This window comes from Sprattus sprattus (genome assembly GCF_963457725.1).
Source record: "Sprattus sprattus genome assembly, chromosome: 8".
Lineage (NCBI taxonomy): Eukaryota > Metazoa > Chordata > Actinopteri > Clupeiformes > Clupeidae > Sprattus > Sprattus sprattus.
Genome location: NC_137927.1, coordinates 30,266,744 through 30,284,594, shown reverse-complemented (window position 1 = coordinate 30,284,594; position 17,851 = coordinate 30,266,744). Strand labels below are relative to the sequence as shown.

Here is a 17,851-nt window from a genome sequence, read left to right as displayed (position 1 = left end):
CTGATCATGTATCCTTGGCGACTTGAAATAACATAAGATGTGACGTTTTTTCCTTTTTTTGTCTTTCAATGCATTTGCCAATGGCACATTTTCAAAGGAATAAGATTAAAGCCTGCGTGCATTTCTGTATTTTGTGTTTGTGCAGTCTTGGACTAAAAATGAGACTTTTGGCGCTGTTACTGATAGTCTTGTATTATTGGTTGATGGGATCATGTGACTTCGGACGTTTTCGCGCCATACAGAGACCTCGCCTACAGTAGCTGAATCTCTCACTATGATTGGCTGAAGGGATAGCCAGACTCGCGCCAGTTTTTGCAGTGTCCATGCTTTCTTTCGAGCGGAGTTGCGGTGAACCGATCACTAGAATTATCAAATTGTTATAAAACTTTTATCTTAATCCAGGTGCTACAACACTTTACCTTACAAGGCATTATCCGTGTGAGGTGATCACTTTTCATCTGTAATCATGGCTCCCAAAGACTACATGGCTGAGAAGGGTTTGTATATTTTCTATTCCCTAGTTGATTTGAAGGTGAAGTTGACGTTAACTTTCTAGTCAGTTACTCTGCCAATGTTAGCGATGTTGGCTTGTTATGATTTCTTAATAAATTTACCCTAACTCAAACAGTCTGCTATAAGTTTATCATTACTGGTGTGTTAACTCGTCAAGCTCGATAGGTAAATACATGCATAACTTGGTGGGACTTAAAGCTGAAGTATTACATTAGCTCCTGGCTAACAATTGACTTATGCTAGTTAAGTAAATTCTGCATCGACCAAAATGTCTTTTCTAACTTCATGTATGAATTGACTGTAATAGACTTCGGTAATTTCATACATTTCTTTGTTATCGCCTAGCATTTAACAACTTATTTGGTGTCCAGTAGACTTGCAGCGTTGCCGGGTTAGCTAACCGCCTAGAAAGAGTATCGACAAGTTTCTCTACCCTTACGGTGCGAAATACCCGGATGGAAATTTCAGACAAAGAATTCCGCGCGAAGACCACATGGTCTTTTCAGTAGCAGTCATACCGTTCCACATCATTACCCATACGTTCAATATCTAACTATATTGGTGCCTGCTATTTAGCTGCTGTTTAGTTCTGGGGTCACATTGAAGTCATTCATTAACATAGTGAATGTTAAAAAAGCATGTAATTGCCATAACCGCACAGTTTAACCTAACATTGCCGATTGGGGAACTGTTACCAAAAGTTATTTGTATTGCAACGTCATAGGACGATCCTAACGATTTGACCATGATCATTACGTGTTCATCCCATGAAAGTTAGCTAGACCTGAAAGCAAATGTTATTTACAAGGTGTGGATTAACAAGGCGTTACTTTGCTCCTCACAAATGTTATTTCATTAAAGTTAATTAACCAACGGTTATTGCCCATGTTAAAGGATGTCCAGTCAGGAACTTGCAGATACATTTAAACTCATCATACATGTGTTTAATAATTTAGATAGAAACTTAAGCAAATTGGTTTGCATGTACCACTTGGTCCACATTCGTTTTATGTGTTCACGCTGACCCGTTGGTTTCCAACATCACACTTGTGACCCTTTTAGTTTGTGTATGAATAGTGTGTTGATTCAAGCTGATTCACAGCTACATTGCCAGCTCTTGCCTATTGCAATAAGTAGGGATAGGTTGGTCCGTCAAGGCAGATGGGGTGGGTAATGACGCTTTCCGTCCGGAGTGGTTTGCCCAGTGCGTCTGCAACTGCTGCATTGAGACGCCTTGCTCACATCCGCTTTTCTATATATGTTGTGATGTTCTCGGAACAGGTGTAGAATAAATATCTGCATCGAATTTTACATGGAATCACCCGTGTATATAAGTGATTAGTGAATATAAGTGGTTAAGTGGTAGTATTTCATTCGTCGCAGGAGGAGCTACAACAATAACATGGGACTATTTTACATGCGCATGGATAGCGGAAGTGTGTACAGCTGTGGCCAGGCTCGAAAGCCATGTGCTTCTTTGTTTACAAAAACAGCAGCGAGCGCAAACTTGTGTCGCTGATACCTTTTATAAATCGCCTCTCAAACTGCGAAAGAACACCTGAATAGTAAAGAGGAACAAGTTCCGTGCGCGATGGGACGTTTCCAGACGCATTTGACGGTATGTGTGCAAAGCTCAAACGAGGGTTGTTTTGAAATCGGGTTGTTCGCCAAGTCGTGTGGGTGATTTTTTTTTTTTTCCATTTTTTTTTAGTTTCGAATCTATTTGGCATTGTTTCTACACAATTTGTTGATGAAGGGTAATTGTCGGCCAGGGTTTTACGCGACGAATGAAGACGTTGATACTTCAAGGTATGGCTTTGTAATGAACAACACTGAGTCATCGGGATTAGCGGGCGCGATGTTACTCAACAAAGAGGTCGGAGAGGGACAATGTCTTATTTGGCGTAATGGGCAGATGGAGCATGGGGTCGGTGATGGCGTTGCATCTGTATCCAAACACTAGCAATTCAAGCTCGCCTCTGATCGGAACACTTTTAAAAAATGAGACCTAATCTGTTTTACAGTATTTCAATAGAAAAGGGTCTAGTCAAATTTTAGAAAGTTTATTTTGTTCAAAGGCCATTTTGTGTTTGTGTTAATTGTATTGCATTGCATTTCTGTTAACGTTCTGACGTTTTTTGAGGGACAATTATTTGCTTAAAGCACTGGAATAGGGTGTTCTTTTATTTCCCTGAAAGCAGACAAGAAAAAAACCCTCTTGTTTGTTTTCGGAGGGCGTAAATCAGTCTTTGAGGTGATGACACTGTGTTGTTACTTCCTCTGGGAGGAGGGGTTAGGTCACATGACTAGTGTTTGTGAGTGGACAGCACTCCAGCGCAGTTCGCTTTTATTTAACATAATGAAGGCACACCCTTGGGGAGTGAGTTTTTTTTTTTTTTTTTTTTTTTTTTTAAAGCCTACTCCTTACTGACAAGGAAGGAGACTGTGAACAGACTGGCACATGTTAGTGCCATAGCAACACAAATCCACCTTCATATTTTTGCCGAACCTGCGGTTTAATCCAATTGTGAAATTATTTTATGTTTGAATAGGTAGTCTAGGTAATACTGGGATGTGATGTATCTTTGTTGTGTAATATAATTCTAACTTATGATTTGTCCACATTTTCATTTACCTTTTTATTTGTGTTTTTATAGAAAAGGCCAAACAATTCCTTCAGGAATTCTACAGTGAGGATGACAACGGAAAGAAGGTTTTCAAATATGGAGCCCAGTTGGTAAGGACGCTTGTGAAGTCAGCAGTATGTTTCGTATTCTAGTGATTGTGTGTTATTGAGTTGCAGTGCTACAATCGGTATTGTGACCAAGCAGGCTTGTATTGTCATTATGTCCAGTCTTTTTTTTTGGAATTGGATAACCCTGATTTTGTAAACTTTGCATTTGTCAACAATGCGGCAATCAACCTCAGAATGCACAGAGGAAATATAAGTTTTGCGTTGTGTTTTTGAAGATCCTTCCTTGTCTAGATCTAGGCTTTGGCTAATGTGTTTTATTGTGGCCTGGCTCAGGTGGCTCTCGCTCACCGAGAGCAGGTGTCCCTGGTGGTGGACCTGGACGACCTCGCCGAGGAGGACCCGGAGCTGGTGGAGAGCATCTGTGAGAACGCCAAGCGCTACATGGGTCTCTTCGCCGACGCCATCCACGAGCTGCTGCCAGAGTACAGAGAGCGAGAGGTAGCGTACACTCACAGAGGTCTTTCTGTTTCATATGCAGACTATTCTCTCACTGTTTAAAACCGTGTGTGTGTGTGTGTGTGTGTGTGTGTGTGTGTGTGTGTGTGTGTGTGTGTGTGTGTGTGTGTGTGTGTGTGTGTGTGTGTGTGTGTGTGTGTGTGTGTGTGTGTGTGTGTAAATTAAGGTTTTCTCCTGTATTGTTTGATATGGCCTGTTCCTAGTGCCACCTGCTATATCAAAGGAAGATGTTCATTTTGTGTGTGCGCTTTTCATTCCCTGTGAAGGTGGTGGCCAAAGATGCCCTGGACGTCTACATCGAGCATCGGCTGATGATGGAACAGAGAGGTCGCGACCCCGCAGACACACGCGACGCCAGGAACCAGTATCCCGCTGAGCTCATGAGGAGATTGTGAGTGTGTTTCCACAACACTTCCAGCGCCATCATCTGGAATTAACCTATGCTGATCAAATTTATGATTTATCAAAAAAGGAATCAATTTATTTCCTTGTGATTGCGTAAGGACCGCTGTTAACAGAATTACCTTTTGTATGTGACTGCATCTGGCAGCATTAACATGTTTTGAGTGATGTGTTACCATAAAGTGGGGTATTTCTATTGTATTAAAGTATTAATGTTTGACCTCTCTGTAGTGAGGTGTACTTCAAGCCCCCTGGCACATCCAAGCCCAAGGTGGTGCGTGACGTGAAGGCGGACAGCATCGGCCAGCTGGTGATGGTGAGGGGTATCGTCACCCGTGCCACGGAGGTCAAGCCCATGATGGCCGTGGCCACCTACACTTGTGACCAGTGCGGCGCAGAGACCTACCAGCCGGTAAGAGAGGAGAGACTCATCGGTTGTCTTGAAGCAGCGACGCCATGTATAGATTTGGGTCAATCCCTCGTAATGTATTCTGGGGTTTGATAGGGTGGACTGATTGAGTAGAGGATATTTATGGGTCTTTGGTGTGTGGGTTTTTATTCTCCTTTCGTTGTTTTTTTAACTTTATTTCTTATATATGAATCAACAAGAAACCCTTTATAATAAATGTATTTGGGGGAGCAAGTAATCCTATATTAATGCTGATAAGAATTCCGTGTTGTTTCCAACCAGATATTTTGCAGTAGTGTCCGTATCTGGCATTCAGTTTTCCTCTATATGTTCCCTAGGGTAATCCTCTGATGTGCCGCGGTGTTTGTTTGCCTTTGACTAACTGACCTTTGCCCCCGGCTGTGTGTTTGGAACAGATCCAGTCGCCCACCTTCATGCCGCTCATCATGTGCCCCAGCCAGGAGTGCGTCACCAACAAGTCTGGCGGGCGCCTCTACTTGCAGACCAGGGGGTCAAAGTTCGTCAAGTTCCAGGAACTGCGCATACAGGAACATGTATGTTTGTTTATGCTAGTGACTCATGCAGTTGTTTGCCCCGATACATCAAGAGATGTTTACCATCCTGACCACAGGGGGGTTTGTTTTCTCTTTTGCATGAAAAGAAATGCAACACCAAGGGAGGATTTAGCCAATATTGATGTGTTCATTAATTCAATATGGCCCTTGTGTCCTAATACTACTGAAATACCAACCGTGTGTGTGTGTGTGTGTGTGTGTGTCTCTCATGACTTGCTTACCTTCTTTTCCAACCTATCCTACGTGTGTGGTTGCCCGTGGGTGTTCAACCTTCTCCTGTGCCCCCCCTCCACAGAGCGACCAGGTGCCGGTGGGGAACATCCCCCGCAGCATGTCGGTGTACGCCCGGGGGGAGAACACCAGAGTGACCCAGCCCGGGGACCACGTGGCCATCTCCGGAGTCTTCCTGCCTCTCCTACGCACGGGCTTCAGACAGGCTGTGCAGGTGAGCGTCACTACCAGCAGGAGATAATCACATTGATCAACGGGGACGTTAACGATACATTGTCAAGTGAACACATATATTTAAGCAGACAAGAGTCCGTAACTGTAGGTGGGCTTAATATTCGTTCACAAGCCTGCACTCACCATCGCTCATGGATTCTCTCTCTCTCTCTCTCTCTCTCTCTCTCTCTCTCTCTCTCTCTCTCTCTCTCTCTCTCTCTCTCTCTCTCTCTCTCTCTCTCTCTCTCTCTCTCAGGGGCTGCTGTCGGAGACGTATCTGGAGGCCCACAGCATCACGCTCATGAACAAGACTGAGGACGATGAGATGGGGACAGCGGCGCTGAGCGAGGATGAGCTGCGACAGATCACAGGTGAGGGAACGCACTTCAGTCTACCCACAGTGCACTGCACTGCAAGTGGCTTGAGGCCCGATCACAAGCCGTTGATCTGTGGGGGGTCGGCACTAGACATGGTGTCGCTCGCGATGGGTAGGAACTAGACATGGTGTCGCTCGCGATGGGTAGGAACTAGACATGGTGTCGCTCGCGATGGGTAGGAACTAGACATGGTGTCGCTCGCGATGGGTAGGAACTAGACATGGTGTCGCTCGCGATGGGTAGGAACTAGACATGGTGTCGCTCGCGATGGGTAGGAACTAGACATGGTGTCGCTCGCGATGGGTAGGAACTAGACATGGTGTCGCTCGCGATGGGTAGGAACTAGACATGGTGTCACTCGCGATGGGTAGGAACTAGACATGGTGTCACTCGCGATGGGTAGGAACTCTGGGAGTGAGCTATTTGTGAAGAATTATGTTAGTTCAAAGTATTTACAATTAAATGCAGCAGAACTGAGTTATGTATAAAGATGGGAGTTACGTCACAAAGTCGCACTGGAGGCTGTTGGTGCTGTCTGGGATCTAGATGGTGGCAGTGTCCACATCTTATTTCCTTCCGTCATCTACATATTGGTGAGGTGTACCTCTGATGTCTACTCCGTCATCGTGTCTAAATGGTCCTGATGTGTGTTCTCAGAGGAGGACTTCTATGAGAAGCTGGCGGGCTCCATCGCTCCAGAGATCTACGGGCACGAGGACGTGAAGAAGGCCCTACTGCTGCTGCTGGTGGGCGGGGTGGAGCAGGCGCCGCGTGGCATGAAGATCAGAGGTGAGGCCCCTGTGTGTGTGTGTGTGTGTGTGTGTGTGTGTGTGTGTGTGTGTGTGTGTGTGTGTGTGTAGGCTCCGTGTGGCATGAAGATCAGAGATGAGGGCCCACGGCGTGTGTGTGTGGGGGTGGGGCAAGTGCCAGATGCTCTCAGGTGGTCTACAATGTCTTTCAGGAGCAAGAAAGTGTCTACAGAGAATGTGATATAATCTGAAATGCACAGCCATCTTTCTTTTTATAATAAACCAGTAGATTATCTATTTATTCAGGCATCCCCTGCACACTTGCGTGGTGAAATTGTAGGGCCTTTTTTAAATTCAGGATTGTGTGTGTGTGTGTGTGTGTGTGTGTGTGTGGTTTTACCTTCTGTTCATTTACATTCTCCCCCTGCTTCTGTTTCAGGCAACATCAACATCTGCCTCATGGGAGACCCTGGAGTGGCCAAGTCTCAGCTGCTGTCCTACATCGATCGCCTCGCTCCTCGCAGTAAGCCTTGTCCTCCATCCCTCTGTGTTAGTTGGGCTTCTGTGTGTGTGTGTGTGTGTGTGTGTGTGCTGAGTAATATTAATGATGCTAGAAATGGTAAATATAATCATTCTACTGTGAAGAGTTGGCAGTGCTGTTGGAGAAGTGTAGTAAAGAATGAAGTGGAGCTTGTTGCTCATGGCGACCATGGTTCTCCTCCGTCCCCTGTTCCCAGGTCAGTACACGACTGGACGAGGCTCCTCTGGGGTCGGTCTCACGGCTGCTGTGATGCGCGACAACGTCACCGGGGAGATGACCCTGGAGGGCGGAGCCCTGGTGCTCGCTGACCAGGGGGTGTGCTGCATCGACGAGTTTGACAAGATGGCCGACGCCGACCGCACAGCCATCCACGAGGTCATGGAACAGCAGACCATCTCCATTGCCAAGGTAACCACATTCTGAGACGGATGTTCAGATTCAGTTCACCCTCAAGTTCCCGTTGGTACCATTAGCTATACAGGTATTAGCTGGAATTTGGAGTGCCTTTGCATATTGAAGTCCATAAACGCAAATTTTAAAAACGCTTTTAATCGGCCAGTTTGCTTGGCTTTTTGTCTAAAAGGTCTTTCATTAGTCTTTGAACAAAATTAGGAAATGCAAGTCACCCCCTCTGTCCCAGAGACGCTTTCCACCCCATAGACTAACCATCCACCCTTCATTCGTTGTGTCCCAGGCTGGCATTATGACCTCCCTGAACGCCCCATAGACTAACTATCCCCCTTTCCTCCGTCGTGCCCCAGGTTGGCATTATGACCTCCCTGAACGCTCTGTAGACTAACCATCCACCCCTCATCCATTGTGTCCCAGGCTGGCATTATGACCTCCCTGAACGCCCGCTGCTCCATCCTGGCCGCGGCCAACCCCGCGTACGGGCGCTACAACCCCAAGAAGACCATCGAGCAGAACATCCAGCTGCCGGCGGCGCTGCTCTCGCGTTTCGACCTGCTGTGGCTCATCCAGGACAAACCCGACCCGGAGGCCGACCTGCGGCTGGCCCAGCACATCACCTACGTGCACCAGCACAGCAAGCAGCCGCCCATGCACTTCACCCCCATCGACATGAAGCTCATGAGGTGAGCGCCCTGGCTGGCGGCCTGTGGAGGCTGGAGATGCACGTTGGGTTCTTTCTGGGTGGTTTTGTTTTTAATGCAAGTATATTTGCAGCACATAGGTTCTTAGCAGGTAGAAAGGCAAAGGGAATATAAATTTTTTTATGCTTTAAGACTGTCTAGTCTAATAAAAATAGAATAAAAAGAAACATAAAAGTATACTTTACAAACTGAATAATGGGTGTTTTATTGTTGTTTTTCCTACTAGTCAATGTACATGTCTTGAGTTTGCATTAAGAATGTCTAGTCTGCCTCGGCTGTGTGCCGATTAGCACAGTTTGAGTTGATCTTCAAAGTGATGCTGTGTATAAGCTGTGGAACAGTGGGCATTGAGTTGATTTTCAAGGTGGGGGTGGGGGGGGGGGGGGGTGTGTGTGTGTGTGTGTTTGTGGGGGTGTGATGCTGTGTGACAGTGGTCCAAGTACTCGGCAGCTAAGCAGCGGTTCCATCCCTTGTGTCTTGTTCTTCAGGCGCTACATGACTCAGTGCAAGAACCGGCAGCCCATGGTGCCCGAGGACCTGGCCGACTACATCACCGCGGCGTACGTGGAGATGAGGAAGGAGTCGCGTGTCAGCAAGGACACCACCTTCACCTCCGCACGTACTCTCCTCTCCATCCTGCGCCTCTCCACCGCTCTGGTGAGACCCCCCCCCCCCAGCTGCTGGAACACACACACACACACACACACACACACACCGCACACACACACCGGCTTCATTTTTTTTTTCAAAGAGAGAATGGGCTGATGATTGTCAGATTTGATCCCAGTGTGCCAATGAGTTCCATCCAGGCAGAAGAAAGTCTGATAGCACTCGTATAGCACTCGTATAGCACTCATATAGCTGCACTCAGCCTGTGTGGAGACAAAAGGGCTGCATCATATGTTTCTGTTTCCCAAAAATAAGGACCACTTCTGGCTCCTTAAGGCCCTTGCATGCTTCTAAAGGGAGCATGAATTGCTAGGTGCTTACGCGTTGCGCTGGGGGTGTTGCCAAGCAATTCACACCCAGAACAATAGGCTTGCGTAAAATGGCGCAAGTCTAGAAAAGGGGCCGACGTACGCAAGACGTGAAAAGTCGCGCAAGGGGCTTGCGCGGCCTCTTGCGCTCACGCTTACGCTTACGTAAATGAGCATAAATCAGCCTTTACCCTTAAACTATCTGTACCCTGGCGCACTGCTGGTGGGTACCCTGTGTGGCGCCCTGTCTGGTCCTCCATGTTCCACAGGCTTCTCACACACTCCTCCTGGCGCGTCTACTACTAGTGGGGCAGGCTGGGCGGCCATGCAGCTGTTTGTTCGTCCTGCAGGAGGAGGCAGAGAGGAGCCTGGGAGAGGGGGAGCCTTGAGGCTGTGTGTGGTAAAGTGCTTACAGTGCAGGTAGTAGCCATCTCCAGCCTACCGCAGTGTGAGCACTTCTTTCATACGCAGCCACGTTGCTGTGCTCACGGCTCAGAAGGAAACCAGTCGAAAGGAATTGAATTAATGAAAGGGAGATTATGAAACTTTTCAGTATGTCAGTTTACCCTGCACATGTTCACTCGTATATATGATCTTATTCATTATTATTATTATTTTTAGATACTTGAACTGATACATCAGCTGTCTGCTTATCTGCACAAGAGAACTGGTATGAGATGGTAAGATCCTGCCCCTGTGTGTTAAAAGTGCTGTTTGTGCAGGTAGCGTATTTACAGACCTACTGCAGAAGCAGCACTTCACTACACACTTGGTGCCAGATGCTGCACTATGACTGACCACAAGGGGGCAGTGTGTACTCACACTGAAAGGCCCCAGCATCCTGTCCCAAGATTCAGGATCTCTTTTAATTTGATAAGCATGGCCTGGTTGTAAGCACTTCAGCTGCATGTGTGGGCCTGTTTAACATCCACCCGTCCGTCTGATGCCGTGGCTCCGGTCAGCTTTGCTGGGTGGGCAGTCAGCCTGAGTGCGTTGGAGCCGCTGTGCAAACCCATGCAAAACTGACCGTGCCCATGACCGTCTGCACCCCACCATTGGGTCGAAGTGTGTGTTGTGTGTGTGTGTGTGTGTGTGTGTGTGTGTGTGTGTGTAACAGGAATACACAGGCCTTGCAATGTTTAAAAACACAACTTTCTTCATCACAAGGACACAGTCCGAAGATGCTGGGGGCTGCCTAAGAGGACTTAATCTGCCTGCGTGTGCGGCTGGCTTTTTTTGTCACACTTCAGCCAGTGGAGAGTCTAGCTGGTGTTGAGAGGCGGAGACTTGGGCAATTGCTGGCCATTTGATTGGGCATTGCACTTGTCTCGGTCTGACAGTGCCGGCACAGCTCAGCGGTGGATGGCTCATTGATTGTGGGCGTGACGAGGCAGGGCAGGGCTTTAAATAAGGGTCAGCAAATAGCTGCTGTGGCCCTCTGGGATGCAAGGAGGAAATGTGTATCAAATCCAGGAAAAACAGACGTATTATTTTTGTTTATTGCACCTGGGAATACTCCTTTGCCTTGAGATGGTGCACTCAGTTTATGTACAAAGTCTAACACATAGTATGCTCATCCAAATGTTTTAATTGTATTCACATATTTAAGTCTAACACATAGTATGCTCATCCAAATGTTTTAATTGTATTCACATATTTAAGTCTAACACATAGTATGCTCATCCAAATGTTTTAATTGTATTCACATATTTAAGTCTAACACATAGTATGCTCATCCAAATGTTTAATTGTATTCACATATTTCAGTAGTGGGTGGGGTGGGTGTTGTCTGTCAGTTTACACTAAATTCACAGTCGTCCAGTTGGGTCGTCTTCAGGCCTTGTGCTTATGTCTGGCGAACCTCCATATCGTGTGTGTGTGTGTGTGTGTGTGTGTGTGTGTGTGTGTCTGTATGAGATGAGCCGTGTCCAGAGTCTGACCCTGTGTGGTGTTCTGGCCCTGCAGGCCCGCCTGCGTCTGGTGGACATGGTGGAGAAGGAGGACGTGAACGAGGCCATGCGTCTCATGGAGATGTCCAAGGACTCCCTGCAGGCCGACAAGTCCTCCACCACCAGGTAAGACATGCTGACGCTGAAGCTGGAGTTAAACAGCTGGTCACACTCCCAATGTTGTCACAAGCATTTTTTTTTATTTCGATATATTTTGATTTTATTAAGAGGAGGCTGATTTTTAAATAAAACGCATGTAGGGTCTGACAATGCAAGGCACTTGGGTACGTGTTGATCATAACGGTTCTCTGATCGCTGTGAAACGGTGAACTGAACCGTTACTCTACTGCTGTTTGCATGTTTCATCTCTGGGCATCTTTCCCAGGAGTCCTCTCCTCCTCTCCTCTACTCTCTTACTCTCCTCTCTTACTCTCCTCACCATCCTGCCTCTCCTCTCACCATCCTGCCTTTGTTAAATCCCTTCCCCCAGGTCCTGGTGCCCTCAGACCCCTCACAGATGTGTTTATGATCTCAGTTGTTATTTTTTCCTTTCTTTTTCCCCTGCCCTCCATCCCATTATTCTGCTCCCTGTGTGCTAGTGCCTGCTAGGGGCTCCCGTAATGAGCGATGAGGAAGTGTTAAAATTCCAGGCTCTTTTATGGCCGGCTCTGCTCGGCACACACGACAGGAGGCGTAGCTGATGGAGCCAGTAAAACACAGGGCCTGTCTGCCCGGCGCCTGCTCAGCACCCTCACCCCTCTCCACACACACACACACACACACACACACACACACATCCCCCAGAGTAGCTGTTTTTCCACGGGTGAACTGAATGCTTTATCAGTGCATTATGTCTTTGGGGAAATGCACTTCAACATAGGCACCTAAGACTGGCAATGGGGACGGGAAATGCAGTGCAATGAAATTCGATCCACTTTTGGCCAATGTGGTTTCCCCTTCACCTGTGATTTAACCGTGACTCGTCAAGCCCAGTCTCCCTTGTGACTGATTTCTGGGTTTGAAGTTTTCTTACCTGGTTTACTGTGTCATTTCCTTGCTGGTATTCCCCGGTATATCCATAACTCTTTTGTCTCTCTCTTGTCTCGTCTGCACAGGACACAGAGGCCAGCTGACGTGATCTTCTCCCTGGTGCGTGAGCTGGCGGGCGAGGGTGTGGGCGGCCGCGGCGGCACGGGCGGATTGGTGAAGCTGGCGGAGGCAGAGCAGAGGTGTGTGACGCGTGGTTTCACCCCGGCGCAGTTCCAGTCGGCAATCGACGAGTACGAGGAGCTCAACGTGTGGCAGGTCAACCAGGCACGCACCCGCATCACCTTTGTGTGAAGAACCGCCATCTCTGATTCCATGAATTAAACACACACACACACACTCACGACAAACTGTGGAGGGGGAGGAGCGATGAGGACCGGAAGTGTACAGAAACGCCATTACGGAGATCAACAGTGGACTAAGGCGGCCATTTTGTGTCTGTTTGCGTTTGTTCCCTGCATTATGCTTAATGGATTTGGTAGCTGCAAGATGCCAACGTGGGAAGCGAGGGGTGGGGGGGATCTTTGGACTCCTAAGGGATTGTGGTTTTCTAACTTATGGCTGTCTGCAAAGAGTGATTTTGATTTATCTTTCTCTACTTGAAAGAATTTATGCTTGTCTGCAAAGTGCTTCACTTTTATAAAATGAATGATATGAAATAAAGTTTTGTGTATGTACACGCAACTGAAGTGTCACTTTTTGTTGAAAAACCTCCTTAGTCCAAAAGCAAATGAAATGATGTGTAGACAAAACATTTCCACACCAACCTTGCCATCTAATATGGTTTTCCTTTGGGCCCTTGGGAATAATGTGTTTAATTATAACCTAGGCTTACTAAATGCCCGGAGACCGGTACTTGTAAGCAGTTTTCCACATGTATGGTAAGGTGTGCTCTTCATACAGTATAATCACCTAGACGGGCCGTGCCAGCGGGCCAGCAGTTAAAATCCTTCACCATACTTTAGTTTTCTGAACTGGTACTCAGATAGCCAGGCTTATTTGTTGCAGTTCATGTAATTACAAGCCCCACGCAACTGCTACAAGTCTGTCGTCTACATTACGTTTTTACGTGGGATTTTAATCTGTTAGATTTTCGGTGCATTTTGACGGTTTCCAGTCTGAGTAGAGCGGAAGGATATGACAACGTGCCTCAGGTCAGGACCTCAGACAGTAAACGGACTTCTGTGCAACTTTTTCCCTGTAGCCTATGTCCGTCACTATCGGCAGATAGCCGTCAATGGTCTAAATAACTGTTCCCATAGCCCTACAAATGACAAACTTGCTCTGTCGACGTAATGCTATTAAGTTACATTTCTGAACTTGCATGATTTTTGCCCATGCCTCAGGGGGAACATCTGTTTTCTCCAAAGGAAACATTTAATCGCCCCTGTATATTTTGACATTTACTGGAAAACGGCATATTTGGCACTTCTTGACTTGTCCACCGGATGAAGATGGATGTTTTTACAACAATTGTTTTGACAGTAACCTCATGCTAAGCCCGACTTCTATGTGGGCTTCATGCCTGTTTGACACAAACTGCATGATCTAAAAGTCCAGTCTCTGTCAATGGCGCTCCATGTCGGTTATATGCTGTCTGTCATGATGATGCATCCACTTGACCTACAGAAATTGTGTATTTTCTTTATAAGGTAATGGGACAGTGGGTAGAAATGCTGCTCAGACTTCCTATGCATTAGATGCAAGTGTTATACATTTCTGGAGGATACATTTGACAAATCCCGGGATAAATGCAATGTAGTTCCCAAAGCAGAGAGAATGTATGATACTTTTAATTGTACGTGCTTGTGTGCAGGTTGCCTATTATATTCATTATATTTCACTACCCTTTCCCATTTTGGTGTGTTAACGCTTTATCTCTGCTGCGCATAGGCTCATAGGCCTAATTGGTACCAGAGGCGTCTGTATGGGTTCCGTATGACGAGGAGGGCAGTAGAGGCAGGTCTGGGATTTACCTGGAGCCTATTGGCCAAGTCTCTTCCACATCTCCTCGTGTTGGATGATTTACATCAGACTGGATGTATAAGAGTACATTGAGTTTGCCAGTAAATGCGAAGGGACCGCGCATCGCACACACAGGTGAGTTGTTTACTTGTTTATTCTGCAGAATAAATGTAATGTAAAGTTTCCTATTTTGCTCATTTTTAAGTTTAAAACAGACTCTTCAAAATGTTACGTTTGGATAAAATTGATGACTGTCGTTTTTTTATTTGTATTTTTATATTTTCTGTATTGTTCAAACGTTGATGCAATTCTGCCAGACCTTCATTTTCTAATTTGTGTGACGGTCAATTTGAATTGGCAATAATCAAGGTCATGTCAATTATTTTCTATGTCCATTTCTAGCACGGCTTCTACCACATAAAGTGTTTCGTGCATACACGAATGTCTCATTTATCTGGCATATTAAAAGTACAAAAGACTTTTGCTCCTGACTTGGCAAATGTTACCTGCTATAACCAGCTCCAAACTTGCAGGTGGCTACAATGACGTCCCTACTGTGGCTTGCGGGGATCGCATGCTGTTTCACAGCGCTGCCAGGTTGGCCAAATCCTAATTCTTACATGCAGGAATTCGAGGAGAATATACTCTATTACAAATTATTCGATACTATATTTGGAAATAGAGAACTAATTCATTTCTGTTTGTACTTTTTATTATAGGATGGATTGATGCCAAGTCTATGATGAACATTATTAGACAAGAGGGTAATTTCAGTTTTTGTCTTCCTTTGGTCTGTGTCTAGGTAATATGATGTCTGGTGTATGTGCTTTTTTTGCAACATTTTGGGAGGGACTGCTTTAGGAGTATAGTCCAGTTTCTCACATACAACCCGCTTTATCTTTGAATTTAAATATTGATCATGAATCTTTTACAGTCTGCTAGAATAATAGTTTTCAGAGATTGTATGTAGTACTGAAGAAACTAATTGGTATTACAGTAAAGAAACTGTTCCTGGTGATCCCTCAATACAGTTGGCTGAACAAAACCAAAAATTATCTAAATAATCTTAGTATTCTTGTAGGACAGAACCATTGAGCCTCAATGCCATTAAATGACTTAATGTCACAACTGACTGTAGGACACTAGTTAGACAAATTCTTTGTCACCCTTTGACAGACCATTTTGTCAAAGAATCCCATTTCCATGAAATCAGAAGTGCAGTATTCCTCCTCAATAGAACTCCTTTTCCTAAATATCCTTACATCCCTACATTTTTAAAATGAATGCATTTCCCACTCTGCATTGCAGAGACCCTGCCCGGCAGTGCACTGAGCATTGACTCAGAGAAGGCCAATGGCTTCCTCTCCCACTCCCGACCCAAGAGGAACGTGGACCACCGCTGGTACCGATCCTCTCCAGACTTCCAGGCCTACTATCGCTACTACACCAGCATCGGACACACAGAGGGGGTGAGCCACGGACCGGACCGGGTCTGAGGGGGTTGTGCTGAACTGCTCTAGTGGGTTAAAATGACACAGGAATAATGGGTATCGAAGCCTATGGGAATTCTGCAAGACTTAAGTTATACTATGTAATGTGGTGCAGAAAACATGAGGCTTTACTTTCTCTTGATGTGTTAGAAAACTCTCAGGTGGACATACTGAACTGTCTAATAATATGTCTAACAAAGTTTCTACAGATACATTAGTATTTGTTATTAATGTATTTTTTTCTGTTCTGTGTTGTCTCATCTCTCTCCCCCACCCGCCATGTCCACTGAACTCTTCCTGTTGTTTCATCACCATCCCGTTCCCTTGGCAACGCTCCCCGTCTCCGTGGGCAACCCCAGCTCTATGAGATTGACAGGCTCAGGATGCTCTACCAGCAGATGCGTCACCTGGAGCAGGTCCACGGCCCCAACGCCTCCCACTACCAGAACAAGTTAGGGCTTCCAGCCCCCATAAAGGGGCACGTTCCACCGCCAGCCCCCATAAAGGGGCACGTTCCCCCACCCCCCCAAAAGGGGCACGTACCTCCCCCCCCACCTCCCCTCTCACAGGCTGATGTGATCCACCTGTGCAATGCCAGGGACCCCCTGTGCAAGCCCCACATCGTCTACCTGCCAACCGGGTCGGTTCCAGTGCTTTGTGACCCTCGCTACTACTCGTCCTGCAAGCTCCACAAAGTACCTCCTCCCACCTTGCCACCCCTTCCTCCTCCCCCCCCTCCCAAGAAGTCGGAGCCACTCCCGCCTCCGGTGCCCATCCGCTACAAGGGCATGGAGTACGACTGCGACCCTTACTGGGATCCCGACTGTTTGATCGACCACCCGCCACGGCACAGCAAAGGCAAAGTAATGCTGCCTCCACCTCCCCCTGAGGAGGAAGAGGAGGAGCCTGTGGTAGAGGAGCCACCGCCACCCGCGCCCGTTGTCAAAAAACAGGCTTACCCGTACCCGTACCCCTACCGCTACCCCTACCAGCACGAGCTGTACGATCCCTACCTCCACGCCTACCCAAGCGCAGACAGCGAGTAGAGCCGGCTGGCACAGACCCACAGGCAGAGGAGGAACAGGGGGATCACCTCAAATAGTGTAAGGGAATAATACTGAAAGCATCAAAGAGCTATACACACTGAGCTCCAAAAGAAGACGCCACATACAGATCGCAGATAGTGCTAAGGGGAAGGAATCACACAAGTTCTTTCGAGATTTAAGTGCAGTTATCGGGCTTTGTTAGGCCAGGTGTATGCTTTGTGCTGTAAATGCATTGTGTCTTAGTCAACCACCACTGATTTTATGACAGGTATTCTGAGGAAACAAATAAACATTGAAATAATTTTCTCTTTTTCTGTGTTTGTGACAACATGACAAATTTACAATTTCCACGTTTTTATTTGAGCAACTGCCATTTCCTTCCCCCTTTAAATATACTGTTGGCTCAGTTATGGGGGGAAAGGAAAGCTCCAAGCCTGAGGAGGTGATTAAGGAGCGGTGAGGTCATACTAAAGTCTCAGAGGTTTTCAATTTACTGCCACATGGGAATAAAAGAACCAGACACTAACCAGAACAATAACGGTAGCCTGGGCGTGGATTTCACTCAAGTTCTGCCACCTTTGCATTTAATGCCCAACTAAGAGCTGACTTGTACCACCTTAATAGGGCTACCCATCTCCTATTTTCCAACAGAAGCTCGTAATTATTTGCCCCCCTGCCTTGCAAAGAAAACAGGGCACATTACCTTGTAACAGGCCTTAAATGACTTCAAAGGAACCGGTAATTGCAAACACATTCTCACCTACGGGCTTGTAGAATGCTGAGGCGCTGACATGGCAACAGGTGAGGTTTATGAGCAGGTTCCCATGGTTACGGGTCTTGTCCCTCTCGATCGAACAAGAGGGGTCTGCTAGTTGTCAGTTCCTGTGCTATATGAGTGTTAGATCATACCTGTGTTATTAAGTACCATGAGCTATGAGCATATAGAAAAGTTAAATACATAGTGTGTGTATATCGGCACACTTTACTAAACCATCCAAAATGAGCATCAATCCTAACAGATATCAACAACAACCAATCCTTATA

The 17,851-nt window shown here is 46.5% G+C and overlaps 2 protein-coding genes across 2 annotated transcripts; both read left to right on the top strand.

Moving 5' to 3' along the window:
- Positions 1-352: 352 nt before the first annotated feature.
- On the top strand, positions 353-12,771 carry mcm7 (minichromosome maintenance complex component 7). The gene is made up of 15 exons (XM_080843952.1): positions 353-497; positions 3,171-3,250; positions 3,542-3,706; positions 3,991-4,115; positions 4,358-4,538; positions 4,952-5,089; positions 5,406-5,555; positions 5,811-5,925; positions 6,589-6,720; positions 7,120-7,203; positions 7,418-7,629; positions 8,050-8,315; positions 8,822-8,990; positions 11,276-11,385; positions 12,375-12,771. The coding sequence occupies exons 1-15, from the start codon at positions 467-469 to the stop codon at positions 12,598-12,600; spliced, it is 2,184 nt and encodes a 727-aa protein (XP_080700078.1). The 5' UTR covers positions 353-466; the 3' UTR covers positions 12,601-12,771.
- A 2,042-nt stretch (positions 12,772-14,813) lies between these two features.
- Positions 14,814-16,807, top strand: and4 (actinodin4; the record flags this gene model as incomplete). The annotated part of the gene is made up of 3 exons (XM_080843568.1): positions 14,814-14,868; positions 15,580-15,740; positions 16,121-16,807. 3 exons carry the CDS (start codon positions 14,814-14,816, stop codon positions 16,805-16,807), a joined length of 903 nt encoding a protein of 300 aa, XP_080699694.1.
- Positions 16,808-17,851: the final 1,044 nt, after the last annotated feature.